The 14,126-nt window shown below is 38.2% G+C and overlaps 1 protein-coding gene across 1 annotated transcript in view; it reads right to left on the bottom strand.

Moving 5' to 3' along the window:
* LOC140507145 (amine oxidase [flavin-containing] B) overlaps nt 1–13,343 on the bottom strand; it is a 147,218-nt gene extending 133,875 nt beyond the window's left edge. The window contains exons 1-2 of the mRNA XM_072615120.1: nt 13,265–13,343; nt 12,871–13,078 (exon numbers count right to left, since the gene is read on the bottom strand). Of these exons, the coding sequence (XP_072471221.1) occupies nt 12,871–12,916 (46 nt within the window). The 5' untranslated portion in view covers nt 12,917–13,078; nt 13,265–13,343. The remainder of the gene's footprint in view (nt 1–12,870; nt 13,079–13,264) is intronic.
* Between the last annotated feature and the right edge of the window lie 783 nt (nt 13,344–14,126).

Genomic DNA, 14,126 nt, shown 5'->3' with positions numbered 1-14,126 from the left:
CTCAAATTCTAATTCTATATCCCAGCTCAACTTCTAGAAAAAGCCACCTATCCTTATTGCTTCTGCATTCTCACCTCCTACTTACTTCTCAGAGTCTTACAGCCTGGCTTTCCATATCTTCCATTTGATTGAAACTGATCCCTCCAATATCTTTTCTCAGGGCTCATATCCTTGTTGACCTCTCTGTAATATATGTCACTGTTGATCACCTCTGCCTTCTGAGATTCTTTTCCCTGGGTTTTTTTCACACCAGTTTACTGTGGTTTTCCTATCTATCAAGCTGATTCTTCTTCATCCCTTTTTCAGGTTCATGACCAAGTTCCACATGTCTCTGTACCCCCAATAAAAGTATACTGCAGGTCTCTATCCTAGGCTCGCTTTTCTTCTCTCTTCTGAAGATTTTCTCTTTCTATACTCTCTCTTTTGGGTATCTTATCAGCTGCTACTGAGACTTTCAGTTCTTTGCAGATGGTTCTCAAAATAGACTTGAGATATAGATATAGATTTTATATATATATCTCAGATATAGACATATCCATACCACATTTGAGCTCTACTCTTGTATTGTCAACTTCCTGCTTGACATACTCAGCCAGAAGTCCTATAGGCATCTCAAAGTCAGTAAGTCTAAAATAGACTTGATTAATTATCCAAAAAAATAAATATTTTATTGAGATAGAAAAATAACAAAATTAATTTGGAAGAACAAAAGATAAAGGATATCAAAGGAATTAATAAAAAAATGTAAAGGCAGACAGTCTAGCAATACTAGATGATAATTATCAAAACTAGCTAGCATTGGTTAAAAAAAGTGCTGAATGACTAGAATAGAGTAGATATACAATACATAGTGGTAAAAAACTGTTGGGAAAAGTGGAAAACAGTGTGGCAGAAAGTAGGTATAGACTGATATCTTAGATCATTTACCAAAACAAGGTCAAAGTGGATATACAACTTAGACATAAAAGATGATATCGTAAGTAAATTAGAAGAAAATGGTACATAGTACCTTTCAGACTTATAGATAGGAGAAGAATTTATGAATTAACATGAGATAGAGAGCATTGTGAGATATAAAATGGATAATTCTGACTACATTAAATAAAAGTTTTTGTACAAATAAAAGCAATGTTTCTAAAATTAGAAGGAAAGCAGAAAACTGGGGTGGAAATTTTAGGGATGGTTTTTTGCATAAAGACCTCACATCTCAAATGTTTACAAAACTTTGTCAAATTTATAAAAATATGAGTGATCCCTCAATTGATTAATCATCAAAAGATATGAACAGGCAATTTTTGGAAGAGTATATCAAAGTCATATATGGTTATATGAAAAAATTCCCTAAATCATTCTTTATTAGAGAAATGCAAATTAAAACAACTTTGAAATACCATCTCACACTTATCAGGTTGGTTAAAATGACAGGAGAAAATGACACATGTTGGAGAGCATGTGGAAAAATACATACACTACTAATACACTCTTGATGGAACTGTGAACTGACCAACCATTTTGGAGAGCAATCTGGAATTATGCCTGAAGAGTGATAAAACTGTGATTATCCTTTGACTGAACAATATCATTATTAAGTCTATTTCCCAAGATGATCAGGGGAAAAGTATAAGAACCTATATATTCTAAAATATTTACAGCAGCTCTCTTTATGGTGGTAAAAAACTGGAAATTGAGGGGATCCTCATCAATTGGGGAATGGCTGAATATATTACAGTCTCATAAATTGTGCTTTAAGAAATGATTACCAGTTCGATTTTTAGAAAAACATGGAAATGATGGGGTGCTTGAGTGCATGTGCTTGAGCCTCGATTCTAAAATTACATTTGTCTTTAAAAATCCCATTTCTTGCTAGCCTCAAAACACTATTCCAGGCAGTTTCTCCCCAGCCTAAGGACATAGGCTGCCCCAGCAACAACCATTATCTCCCTTCCTGATACAGCAGCCAGCTGCACCTATAGAATTTATTAGTCTGAACCAGCTATGTACTGACTGAACTGGCTGTGCACTAGATCATAATGACATTTACTCCTCACTGACCAATCATATGTATCCTACACTTAGACATACCTATACTGCCTTACATTTGTCTTATCTAACAAGACATGGATGACAGCAACCTGGTATTTCTGAGCCAGCCCTGACTGCTAGTTGACTTGGTGACATTTTAGGCCTAAAACCACACCTCCAGGTAGCTCCCCACCCCCTTGAACTATTTCTCGAAGAACTTGGGTAAAATACCAGCTCAGTAGATACCAAAAGTGCATGTTCCTTTAAGAACTGACCACTCTTTAACCACTCCCTAATCCCACCCCAAAACACCTACTTAGCATATTTGGCACAAGTGATACTATAGAATATCCTATATAAACTTTACCTGTACCCCTTTAAGGTTGCAGGTTTCCCTAACAACTCTTGCCCGCTAAAAAGCGTAACAAATCTTTACTTTGACCTCAACAATACTTACAGTCTGTGAATTCCTTCCAGGTGGCCTTTCTCTGGCACCCTAGTCTTTGTGGGGATCTCATCTACCCTTCCAAATCTCATCAGAAAGACTTGCATGAAAAATGAAACATAAAATGAACAAAACCAAGAGAATGCTGTATACAATAATAGCAATATTGCTTGAATAGTAACTGTGAATGACCAAGCTATTTTGAATCATATGAATATTCAAAATGACTACAAAGGACATAAGAAGGAAGATGCTCTCCATCTCAGAGAAAGAATTGATATATGGACATATGTATTCTTTGGTTTCACATACACATCTTTGTCAAATGTTGGACTTCTCTAGTGTGGGGTTGGGAGGGAAGGAGAGAGACAGCTCAGAATTCAAAATGAGCATAAAAATAAAATAAAAAAAGATTAGCAAAGATGGAAGAAACAAAACAAAATAGATCATATTTTCCCTTAAACTCATTCCTCCTTTTAATTTCAGTATTTCTGATGAGGGTACCTCCATTTTTTCAGTCACCTCAGTTGTCAACTTTGGATCCATTAGGACATGTAGGTGTTGAAAAAGTAAAATATACCAATAAAATTTAATTTTTTACAAAAGAATATTCAATCCCTTTTGATTTAACTTCCTCTTTAGAACCCTGGATTATGAAATTCTACCTAACCCTTCTTTGAACTTTTTGAAATTTAATCTTCCCAAGTCCATGGAATATGTGAACCTAAGACTACCATTTTCTTATTTTTTTTAGATAGCAAGATAACTTACTATAAACACTATGTAATAAATGTTTATTAAATTGAATTGTCAAATCTAACGGAAACTCCAAGATATCAGAGTCACTTTGAATAATACTTTTTAAACAAATTTTTTATTTTCCAGAGGCACATTCAGAAAAGAATTTTCCTTGCTTCTTCCTCCTTCTTAAGCCTTCTTAATTGCCGTTAAATATTCAGGGCAAGTCAATTATTTCTTAACTGCTTTCTTTTTATGTACAAAAAACATTCCAGCAGATGTCCACATAATTGAGATTTTTCGTCACTCCTAAGGATTGTCTCCATGACAGATTTGTATTGTGCTTCAGTAACTTAGCATCTGATTTCTGACTACATGATTTATAATATTCTTTTATCACAACATCTCATCTTTCCTTCCATTTATCTTTGCCCAAATGTTCTCTAGTTGATGCTTCCTAAATGAAGGTCTCTTGTTCTAGGTTAGAGGTTTTTAATCTAGGTTCTATGAAGCTGAGTTTTTTAAGTACTACTATTTAATATTTGATTTGGTTTAAAATTATAACGGTATTCAATGTAACTAGTTTCCTCTATAATTCTACATATTTTTTCATGCATTAAAAAGCATTATTCTGAAAATAAGTTCAAAAGCTTCACCAGACCGCTATTGACTAGTTGCCCTAAATACCACTTTTTTAATGCTCAAGAACATTTAGACCTTTTATTTTTTACCACGTGAAAAATCCAATCTCTTTTGGCTGGCTTTCAAGGCCCTCCATAATCTGGACTTAGTCTATCTATCCACCTTTGCATGTCACTACTGCCTACTATAAATTCTCTACTCCAACTATGCCAATTCCCTAGCTTTCCTACAAATAATTCAAAACTTTAATGAATCCTTTACCTCTTAATATAAGAATTCCCCCTGAAAACACAAGTAACAACTCATCCATACCTTCTCATGCTGTGCAACTCTTATCCAACTGCTCCTGAAATGGACCAAGTTTATAGAATCATAACCATTGCATTATCTGAGACTCCTGTTGTCTTCTCATTGCATGCTTCCAATCAAGTGCCAAAATTTGCTGTTTCTTACTTCACAACATTTCTTGCATCCATCCCCTTATCTTCACAGAGTTAACAGCCTTAAGATCAGGTTCTAATCAACTCTAGATTACTGCCACAACTTCCTTATAGGTTTCCCTGACTCAAGTTCATCTTTACTTCTGTCTCATGGAGTCACTTTCTTCCCTCAGGGTGTAGTTGGAACACCTTCTGCATGATACCTTTCCTGTTGCCACCAAATGCTAATGCTTTCCCACCCAAATTACCTTGCATTTAACTATTTTACATACATGTGTATCTGTACACTTTAAATTTAAGCTGTACATATTATTGTATGGACTTGTTGTCTACCCTATTAGAATCTAAATTCCCTTGTACATAGGGATTTTTTTTTGTACTGATATCCCCATTGCTTTACAAAGTGCCTGGAGCATATTAAGAGTTTCACTTAATATTTGTTTAGAGACAGCTAGGTGGCTCAGTGGATACAGCACTAATCCTAGAGTCAGTCAGGAGGACCTGAGCTCGATTCTAGTCTCAGACATTTACTAGCTGTGTGACTCTGGGTAAGTCACTTAACCCTGCTGGCCTCAGTTCCTCATCTATAGAATGAGAAAACGGAGAAGCAAATGGCAAATTACTCTAGTATCTTTGCCAAGAAAATCCCAAGTGGGGTCAGGGAAGAGATGGAAATGATTGAAATAACAACAATAATAAATACCTGATTTTTTTGATTGGTTGATGGTTCCTACCCAGGGGGCAACTCTTTTCTTTACTTTTCCTAATCCTTCTCATTCTTCAAAGCCAGGTTAGATCCCAACTCTTGGAAGCACATTACCCAATAAATATCCTTGGATCATAAACTTAAAGCTTGAAAAAACCAAGGAATTCTTCTAGTGCAAACGTCTCTTTTTACATAAAGAATCTGGCAACAAAGGAGTTAAGCTAATGTTGCTGAGGGGCGGCTAATTATTACCTGTGTACTCAAGGACAAAGAGGTAACAGTAAGATCAGAATTTAAATTCAGGTCCCCCATTCCAAGTCCTTTGCCATTTCCACTCCATTGATTTTTCCATACTCTTCAAACTTGTGTAGCACTCACAGTGTACACAGTGTACACCGTACAATTTAACAAACAATTAAGTGCTGTTTTGGATTGTTCACCATTGTTTCACATATGTTAGTTTTATCTCCTTGACAGATTCTTAATTCTTTGAAATCTCCTTTTTCTTGTTGACTGACAAAACTGAGCATTCCATTTGCTGACTATAGTAACCACTGAGATCCAGGATGAATCTGGTTTTTGTTTTTGTAGAAACAGTAAAAAATGGATATAAGATCATTTTTAAATACCATCTATTGCTCAGAAATATAATTAAAAGGAGCTGACCTGTGTTATTACAAGTCCCCTAGCCTGAGACTTGGTTTCCTTATCTGTAAAGTAAGAAGTAACAACTAAACTCAACTTTAAGAGTCCTTCCAATTCTAACATAATACTACCTCCTATCATTGCCATATTTTGTAAGCACTAGACATACATTGCCCTCCTCTGTTCCTAAGCAGAGAAAAAGCAGCAGTGTTTCCCACTTTTTCTGCTGTATTACAGTTATGGAGGCAGCCCCCAGTTATCAGAGTGGATTCCCAGACAAGGCTCTTCCAGGCTCAAAGTTGTGGATCTGTGGATCTGTATTCCCTTGTAACCACAGCTCTCAAGCTCTCAGTGAGATACTTATCTGTACTTAGTTGTAAGGACAGAACCTGACTAAGGCCAGGAATCTTAGTTGTTTACGAATTGTAAAGACATGAAGCACTTGGAGACCATCCAATGGTTAAGAAAAGGAAGTTTACTTAGCCATAACAGACAAAAACAAGAATACTACTGCACTTAGCTTAGGTCAGTGATAGCCGTCTTTCCTTCCACATCCAGGGAAAGGACAAGAGAATTCGACTGCAGAATGAAGCAGATCATTTTCTTTTGTATTATATTTTGGTTTGTTTTATGATTTCTCTCATTCATTTTAATTCTTCTATGCAACATGACTAAGGTGATAATGCCTTTAATAGAAATGTATGTATAGAACCTATATAAAATGGTATGCCGTATCAGAGAGGGAGTGGGGAGGTGGGGAAAAAGTGGGGGAGGGAGGGAGAAAATCTAAGATATATGGAAGTGATTGTAGAACACTGAAAACAAATAATAATAATAAAAATAAATTTTAAAAAAATGATAGCTTTCCAAATGGAGTGTGGGGGGCAGGACAGAATGCGTTGACGTCACTGGCTTAGGGAACATCTTCCAAGGCCCAATTCCATATGGGTAGCCTTTTTGATGTCCTTAGGTGACAAGGAAACTTTGTCAATATAGCTAGAGATTACAAAACCAAAGGATGGTTTGCCAATTTTGTAACTTTTCAGGAAAAAAATGAAAACAAAGTCATAGCTCAAATAGGCTGATCATGCTGGGTCAGCCAGAGTACACCATTAGTTCGCTACAAAGGCATTTACTGAAATGGAATAACAAGAAAAGTGGCAATGAATTATTTTCTCCAAAAATCTGGGGCAAGCTCTACTCCTAACGACATACATTATCAATGGGAAAAGTAAACACATGGAGAACGGAGTAAACATTTACATAGTGCCTACTATGTGCCAAACATTGTGCTAAGTGCTTTATAAATATTATTATTTCATTCTCAAAACAACCCTGGGAAGCAGACATTATTGTGTCATTTTAAAAGGAATTCGTTTGTCTCCCTTTTTCTTTGCCCCATATTAACATAAACATTTTTAATGCCATTGTAATCTGGTACAGAATTTCATTTATGCACGTATATTCATAATTTATATTGATTTGTGATCTGCCCGTAACTTAAAGTCTTAGAAGTGACGATGAGAAGCAAGTGTGTCAGAGAAAGGACTTGAACCCGGGTCTTCTTTACTTTGAGGCTGGCTCTCCCTCCACTACATTATACAGTCTTTTCTTGGTTGGACTTGGTGATCCCTTGAAATTCTAGGGGAAGAAAGGCATAAACATTCCACTGTTGTCTGTATCAACTATGAGTATCTAAGTTAACATTTTTATTTAAAATTTAAATTATGGATAATATAGTAGAAGAGGTCACTATGTTAGACAAAGTACTTTAAGTCTCAGTCATAACTCAAAAAATACTTATGGTGTTTCTACTATGGATGTAACTGGACTAGACACTGGGAATACAGAGGGGAAAAAAAATTTCTGCCTTCAAGGGGCTTACTATCTAATGGGCAAGAGGAACTCTGTTGTATGTGGCTTTAATATCTACAACAATCAATAACGTCCAGGTCATCTTGGGATCAAGATGACGGCTTCTGTTACCTCTAGGATCAAATACAGACTCCCCCACTTGGGTCTCTGGTCTACCTGTCCAGACTTATTATACTTCACACCACCCTTTCATGCATCCAGCTAATTCAAACAGGATGCCTTGCGGTTCTTCTCCTGAGTCTGTGCCTTTAAAAGTTGTCTCTCACACTTGGAAGGCATACCCTCTTCTCTTCTGAGAATAGCTAGTTCCCTCCAAAGTTCAGTTTAATGTTACCTCCTACATTCTGTCATTCCTCATCCTCGCCTCCAACTCTCAGATGTTTCATTGCATTGTGTACTCCTTGAGGGTAGAGACTATCCTTTGCTTTTTTTTTTTTGTACCTTTAGCACTTAGCATAGTGTCAGGCACACAGTAGGTGTTTAATAAATGGTTACTGATTGGTGCCTCCATCAAAATCATCTTACATTTACCATACACATAATCTGTATCTTTTCATGAGGAAAAGTTGTTTCCCTCATTAGAATATAAACTACTTGTGGGTAGGAATTTCTTTTGTCTATATCTCTTGGCATTGCAATAAAGTATGGTACAAAATAAGCACTAAATTAATAAATAATAGCTAACATTCATATAATATTTTAAGGTCTACAAAGAGTTTTACCCATGTCAATTAATTTGATCCTCACAGTAATCCTCTGAGGTAGGTGCTATTATCACCCTCATGTTACAAATGAGGACACTGAGTTACAGAGGGAGAAAATGCCCAATGTCACATAGCTTGTGTCTGAAGCAAAATTGGAACTCAGGTCTCATGACTACAAATCTTTTGCTCTACCAACTGTTATTTAACTGCTTATTGATTAATTAGTAATGCTTATTAATGACCTATGATACTAATTATACTGCTTATCAACTCAGTTGATTATTTCAAATGTATCCCATATATTACCTGTTTATAACACAGTTATTTACATGTTGTCCCCCCCATTAGACTGTGAGCTCCTAGAACTGGAACTTTCTTTTACCTTTCTTTGTAATCCCAGCACTTAGCACAGTATCTGATGTAAAGTAGGTGCTCATAAATTGATAAATTATTAATAATAATACATAGTATTCAATGCTTATTGATTGCTTAATTGAATTATCTGCTTAGAACTATGTAGCAATAAGTAATCTTGTGGTTTGATCCTACCAGAGAAATATAGGTTAATATTCTTTTAAAAGTATCAATAATGTTCCCTCATAATATTAAAAGAATGTGTAATCAAATAAGCTAAAATTTAATAAATAGGGATTAATATAAAAATCTCATACATGGGTCCCATAAATTAGTATCACAAGAATTTGGAAAGAGTTATAGCTAGAAGGTAGGTCATGTGAAAAAAGATCTAGTGGTTTTAAGAAACTACAACCTCAAGATGAGTCAATAGTGTGATTTGACAGCTAAAAAACCTATGATCATACTACATTGCACTAAAACAAATACAAGTTTAAGAATTATTTATTCATCAGTAGGCAGTCACTGGAGTGCAGGACTTGGAATCAGGAAAACCAGAGTCTGTATACTGCTTCAGACATTTACTAGCTATGTGACACTGGGTATGTGGCACTGGAAAGATCTGGGCCAGTAGAAGCCTTGGGTACAATTGCAGAGGGGAGGGCATTGAATGCCAAGAGTGGAAGCATAACATAAGATGAGAAGAAAATTTTGAAAAACCATTCATGCATGTTTCATTTGTGGTGTAATACAGTTAAAGTCATAATGATTATATTATTTTCCAAATAAACACACAAAATGCAAAAATAACTAATCAGTGGTCAAGTCTGCTGACAGGTCTTAACAAGCAAGTGTTGGCAGATGAGCATGTCCTGCATTGTTGGGAAGTCCATTATGCATTGGCAGGAATATATACTTGTAATGACTTGCTTACAATAGGATACAATACAGTTTCATAACACAAAATTGAGTCAAAAATATCAATGCAGGAAAAAATATAAATCTGCAATAAATTATTAAATATGTGTATTTTTTTAAAAAATTATGCTTTTTTTGAAATGATGCAAATTTCAATAAAAACACTAAAGAGTTAAAGGAAGTAGATTTTGCGGGGAGGGGAGAGATTGCTGAGTAATTTTTTTGAAAAGGGGACAGTAGGTCAAAAAAGTTTGAGACCCTATGGAAAAAATCATAAGACCAAATAGTTTGAGAATTTGCTGCAATTTTCTAGTAGGTGAGTGAAAGGGGCAGAAAACAAATTGTAAATATAGGGGGCATCAAAACAATCAAATTTTTTTGGTGAAAGATAAACAGAATAAAGGTGAAAATGATCCTAAGTAGGTAGAAAACAATGATCTTGCTTCCTTAGCTTACTCTCTGTTCTGTCTCAATTAATTTTCATCTAAAAACTGGAAATATCTAATCTTAAATTAGATAATTATCTGGAACGGAGGGCTTTGTTCTCCAAACTATGGGTAAAAAGGCCTTATTTTAGCCCAAATTCTGTCTTCCATTAGTTGTACTGACTTTGACTAAAGAGTTACTTGCTTATCCTTATCAGAGAGAGGTGCTAGCTTCTACACCCTAGCAGATAAGCTAAAATAGACTGGAGGTCCCAGAAGAGATGAGTCTCGAAGCTAGTACCAGGGATCAATGATCAGGAGACACTATGTACTCAGCAGCAATGCTCAGGTGATACTAAAGAGGAAATATCCTATTTTCCAGAGTTAAGACCCAGAAAACAAGCTGTGACCTGAGCTTGGCTCAATCTTTTGTGCTCACCTTCTTGCAAAATCACTTAATTATTTTATTTCTTTGACCAGCACCAGATATTTTCAGAGCCAAGCACTGGACAAGTTTGGACAAGTACCATGTTCTGGTCATGAAGCTCTATTATAAATCAAACCTGTCTCACTATTGCTGTTACCCACTATTCCTAAAGGAATCCTAAGGAGCAAGTTTGACTCTCCCTCCTCAATAAAGTCCAGTTGCTTCCTAGAATCACATATCAAATCATGTGTTTGGCTTTTAAAACCTTCCACAACCTGATCCCTTTCTACTTTTCCAGTCTTCTTACACTACTCTCATATACTATGTGATTTCAGAGACACCACACTCCTTGCTGTTCCTCAAACACAACATTCCATATTCTGACCTTAGCCTTTTCACTGGCTACATCTCTCCACAAGCCTCCTGGCTTCCTCCAAGTCTTAGGTAAAATCTCATCTTCAAGAAGCCTTTCCTGGTCCTTCCTTCTGAAGAAAATTACTTCCTTACTCTGCCAATTCTTCCAACACAGGTGTTAGTATGATACTGGCCATCCCTGATTTCAATAATTCATATGGGCAACTTAGAATACAGCACCTACATTTCTATACCCATCTTCCTCAAAAGTTTTCTTTTTTTCTCCCTAACACATAAAGTTAAAACTCATTTGCCTGGCATTTAAAAGATTCTTAAGGCCTTCTAAGTTCACCTGCCAATCAAACTACCAATAACTGTGACAATTCCTTTCTTCTTCTCCCCCTGGATTTTCTCCTAATTTTTAGATTCAGTCTGCTGGGCATCAAAGAAAAAGTCTTTTGGACTGTTGCCAAATACAGGCTAAGTTAGCCAGTGTGCTGCTCTTAGGAATGAAACCTTTCTAGTGTCCTGAGTAACAAAATTCTTTCAAGTTTATTAGAAAAGTTCTGAAAAAGATGCAGGGATAGAACCCCTTGGAAAGTCTCCGAGTGCCTCAGATGGTCATTATCCTCCTTAACCACACTTCTTTAAAGTTGTAAAGGGCCTTTAACACTGTGACCTGTGTCCCCTTACTGCTTTCAGCTGAGTGCTCCCCACCAGCGCTTCACACTGTGCTAGGCACACAGTAAACTGTTAAAAATGTTTATTATTGACTGACGGGACCTTCCCCTTGGGATCTTACATTGAACTTTGTCTTGGACCTTTTTAACACTCTAATCAGGTGATGTGTATTGCATAATTATCTGGATTTAAGTCCAATACTTCTACTAGCTTAAATTCAAGGACAGCGTCTTAGGCAAGCTTTTTATCCACCTCCTCCCCCCAACAGTGCTCTGAACACAATAAATGTTCAACAGTTTGCTGAACTGAAAGGTCATTTAATAAAATTCTAAGATTTTTACAAAGCTCCCAGTTTTATACTTATCTTATTCAAACGTTTAATTGAATCCTTTGCCCACAGGTTTGCTTTGGAGTCAGATTCCGTTAATAAACACAACCTACAGACAAACAAGGGCTGAGCAATGATACCGACACTAACTCTGGTAACAAGGGGCTTTCACATCCATTTGATCATCACAACCCTATAAGGAAAGTAAGACCATTTCAAAGATGGAGAAATTGAGTTTCAAAAGTTATTGGGACTTGAACTCAGACCCAGATCTTTTTGGCTCCAAGTTGAGTGTTTTCTGTGCTAAATATATGTCTCAGCACCATTCCACTACGTCACACGGCTTCTCACTACAGACATGCCAGCATATTAAATATATGGCATTATTTGCAGGTTTGCTCCTAGTGTGGGAACTCTGGATTTACTAGGCTCTCTGCTCCCTCTTCCACCCCCAAACTATCTTTACTTACAAGCAACCAGAGCAAACTAGGAATACAAGTTTGGTCTGTAACTCCCCGCGGCTCCTCTCCCCATTCCTCCTGCCCCCCAAATCCCCCAGGCACTGATACAGCAGGCAACACTTTGCCTCCCTCCCTCTCCCATTAAAATTCAGGAGGCGCAATCCAAAAGGGAATTGCCACTGTTTGGCAGGGAGTTAAGTGGGGTACAAGGTGCGATGCCAGTTGACTTATCTGTTTCTAGATGGGTCAGATGGGTATCGGAGTTGCGTGATTCTTTATCCTCACTACAGCCAAAGGACTTGGCAAAAGTTCCAGCCAGGAGGCTTGGCATTTAAGATTTTGCACCCTGCTGCCTAATCCCTGAATGGCCTAATTAGTCTTTCCCAGGAGTTGGAGAGAAGAGTGGGACGCAAGGAGATCAAATCACAGGATGATGGGGTCTCAAGATTTAGAAAGATGCTTCCCAGACCCTCCTCCAGCTCTTGCGCAGTCGCTGGATCTTTACCCCAACTCGCCAGAGACCTGTGGGTCTGAAAAAATCCCTCGGGCAATCCTCCAGGCTTCACCCCCTCATTCTCCTCCCTTCCTCCCGATCCATTTCTCCACTCCTCCTTTCAACAGGTCAGCCTCCACCTCCGCCTCCGAGTCAGAGCCAAAAGGGAGGGTGCGAACGATCTAAGGGACAAAAACCTAGGCCAGACTGACCTGAGATTCCTCCTCCCACCACGATCACATCATACTTGTCGCTCATGGTGCACGCTCACCCGGCGTGGCTGTGACCTCAGCGGTTTCTGCGGCTGTCACCCTGGCTCAAGTTTCTCTCCACAAGGTCTCTTGGGTTCCGTGCCCTCGGCCTTATATGTAGCTGCTCCAAAGGGCTCCCAAAGTGCTCCGCCCGCTAATACGCCAAGCGCTGGGGGAGGAGAAATGGGTTTAGGAGGAGGGAGGTGGTGCCTCAGCCACCTTCCCTCCTATGCCAACCCCACATCTGTGCCGTAATTCAAAAACCGCCTCCATCTTCACTTCCCTCCCCTCAGCCCCATCACGCAGACACCTCAAATGCTTCTTGGTACCAGGCTAGAGGCAGGGGAGCTCGGACCTGGGCTGTACAAGAGGTCAGTTGGAGGGAGGTACGCGAAGCCAGAGAGGAAGCCGCGAGGGTTGAAGGATTTCAGCTTTAATGCTCACTTAACCCTGCTCCACTTGGCTTTTACGTTAGGGTAGTCAGTAGTCTTTTGGGGTAGGGGGATGGGAAAAGAAGTGGAGAAAAACCTGCAAGAGTAGAGAAGTTTAAACACAGTAGGATTGGATCTCTTTGCCGGTAGCTGTCCATGGAGACAGAAGGTGGAAAATGACCTTTTGTAAACTCCCAAGTTCTTCTACCACCAGAACCTTAACCCATTCTTTTCTCTCCGCTCCTTTTTTATTTCTAAATCCCAGTCTTTAAGTCCTAATTCTCTCCTGAAATCCAGTATCATCAAGGTTCTCTTGGATATCTCCTAAATATCCCCAAAGCATCTCAAACTAAAAATGTTGAAAAGAGAACTTATTATCCTTCCCCTCCCCATCTAACCATCTTCCAGAGTTCTCTGTTTTCTTTGACGGAACTCTCATCTCAGGCACTCAAATTTGTAAGCTCTGAGTTTTCCACAATTCTTCCTTCTCCTTTACTTGTGGTTGTTTAGTGGTTTTTCAGTCATGGCTGACTCCTCCTGACCCCATCTGAGGTTTTCTTGGCAATGATATTAGAGTGGCTTGGCTTGTCCTTCTCCAGCTCATTTTACAGAGGAGGAAAGTGAGGCAAATAGGGTATAACCACTTGCTCAGGGTCACACAGCCAGTAAGTGTCTGAGGTTGGATTTGAACTCCTGCGGTTGAGTCTTCCTGACTCCAGGACCCAAACTCTATCCATAGTGACACCTATTGCTCTAGCTCCCCTACTTATACCCATTCAGATGTAA

The sequence above is a fragment of the Notamacropus eugenii genome, chromosome 5, assembly GCF_028372415.1.
Source record: "Notamacropus eugenii isolate mMacEug1 chromosome 5, mMacEug1.pri_v2, whole genome shotgun sequence".
NCBI classification, from domain to species: domain Eukaryota; kingdom Metazoa; phylum Chordata; class Mammalia; order Diprotodontia; family Macropodidae; genus Notamacropus; species Notamacropus eugenii.
This window is presented reverse-complemented; position numbering and strand designations above follow the sequence as displayed.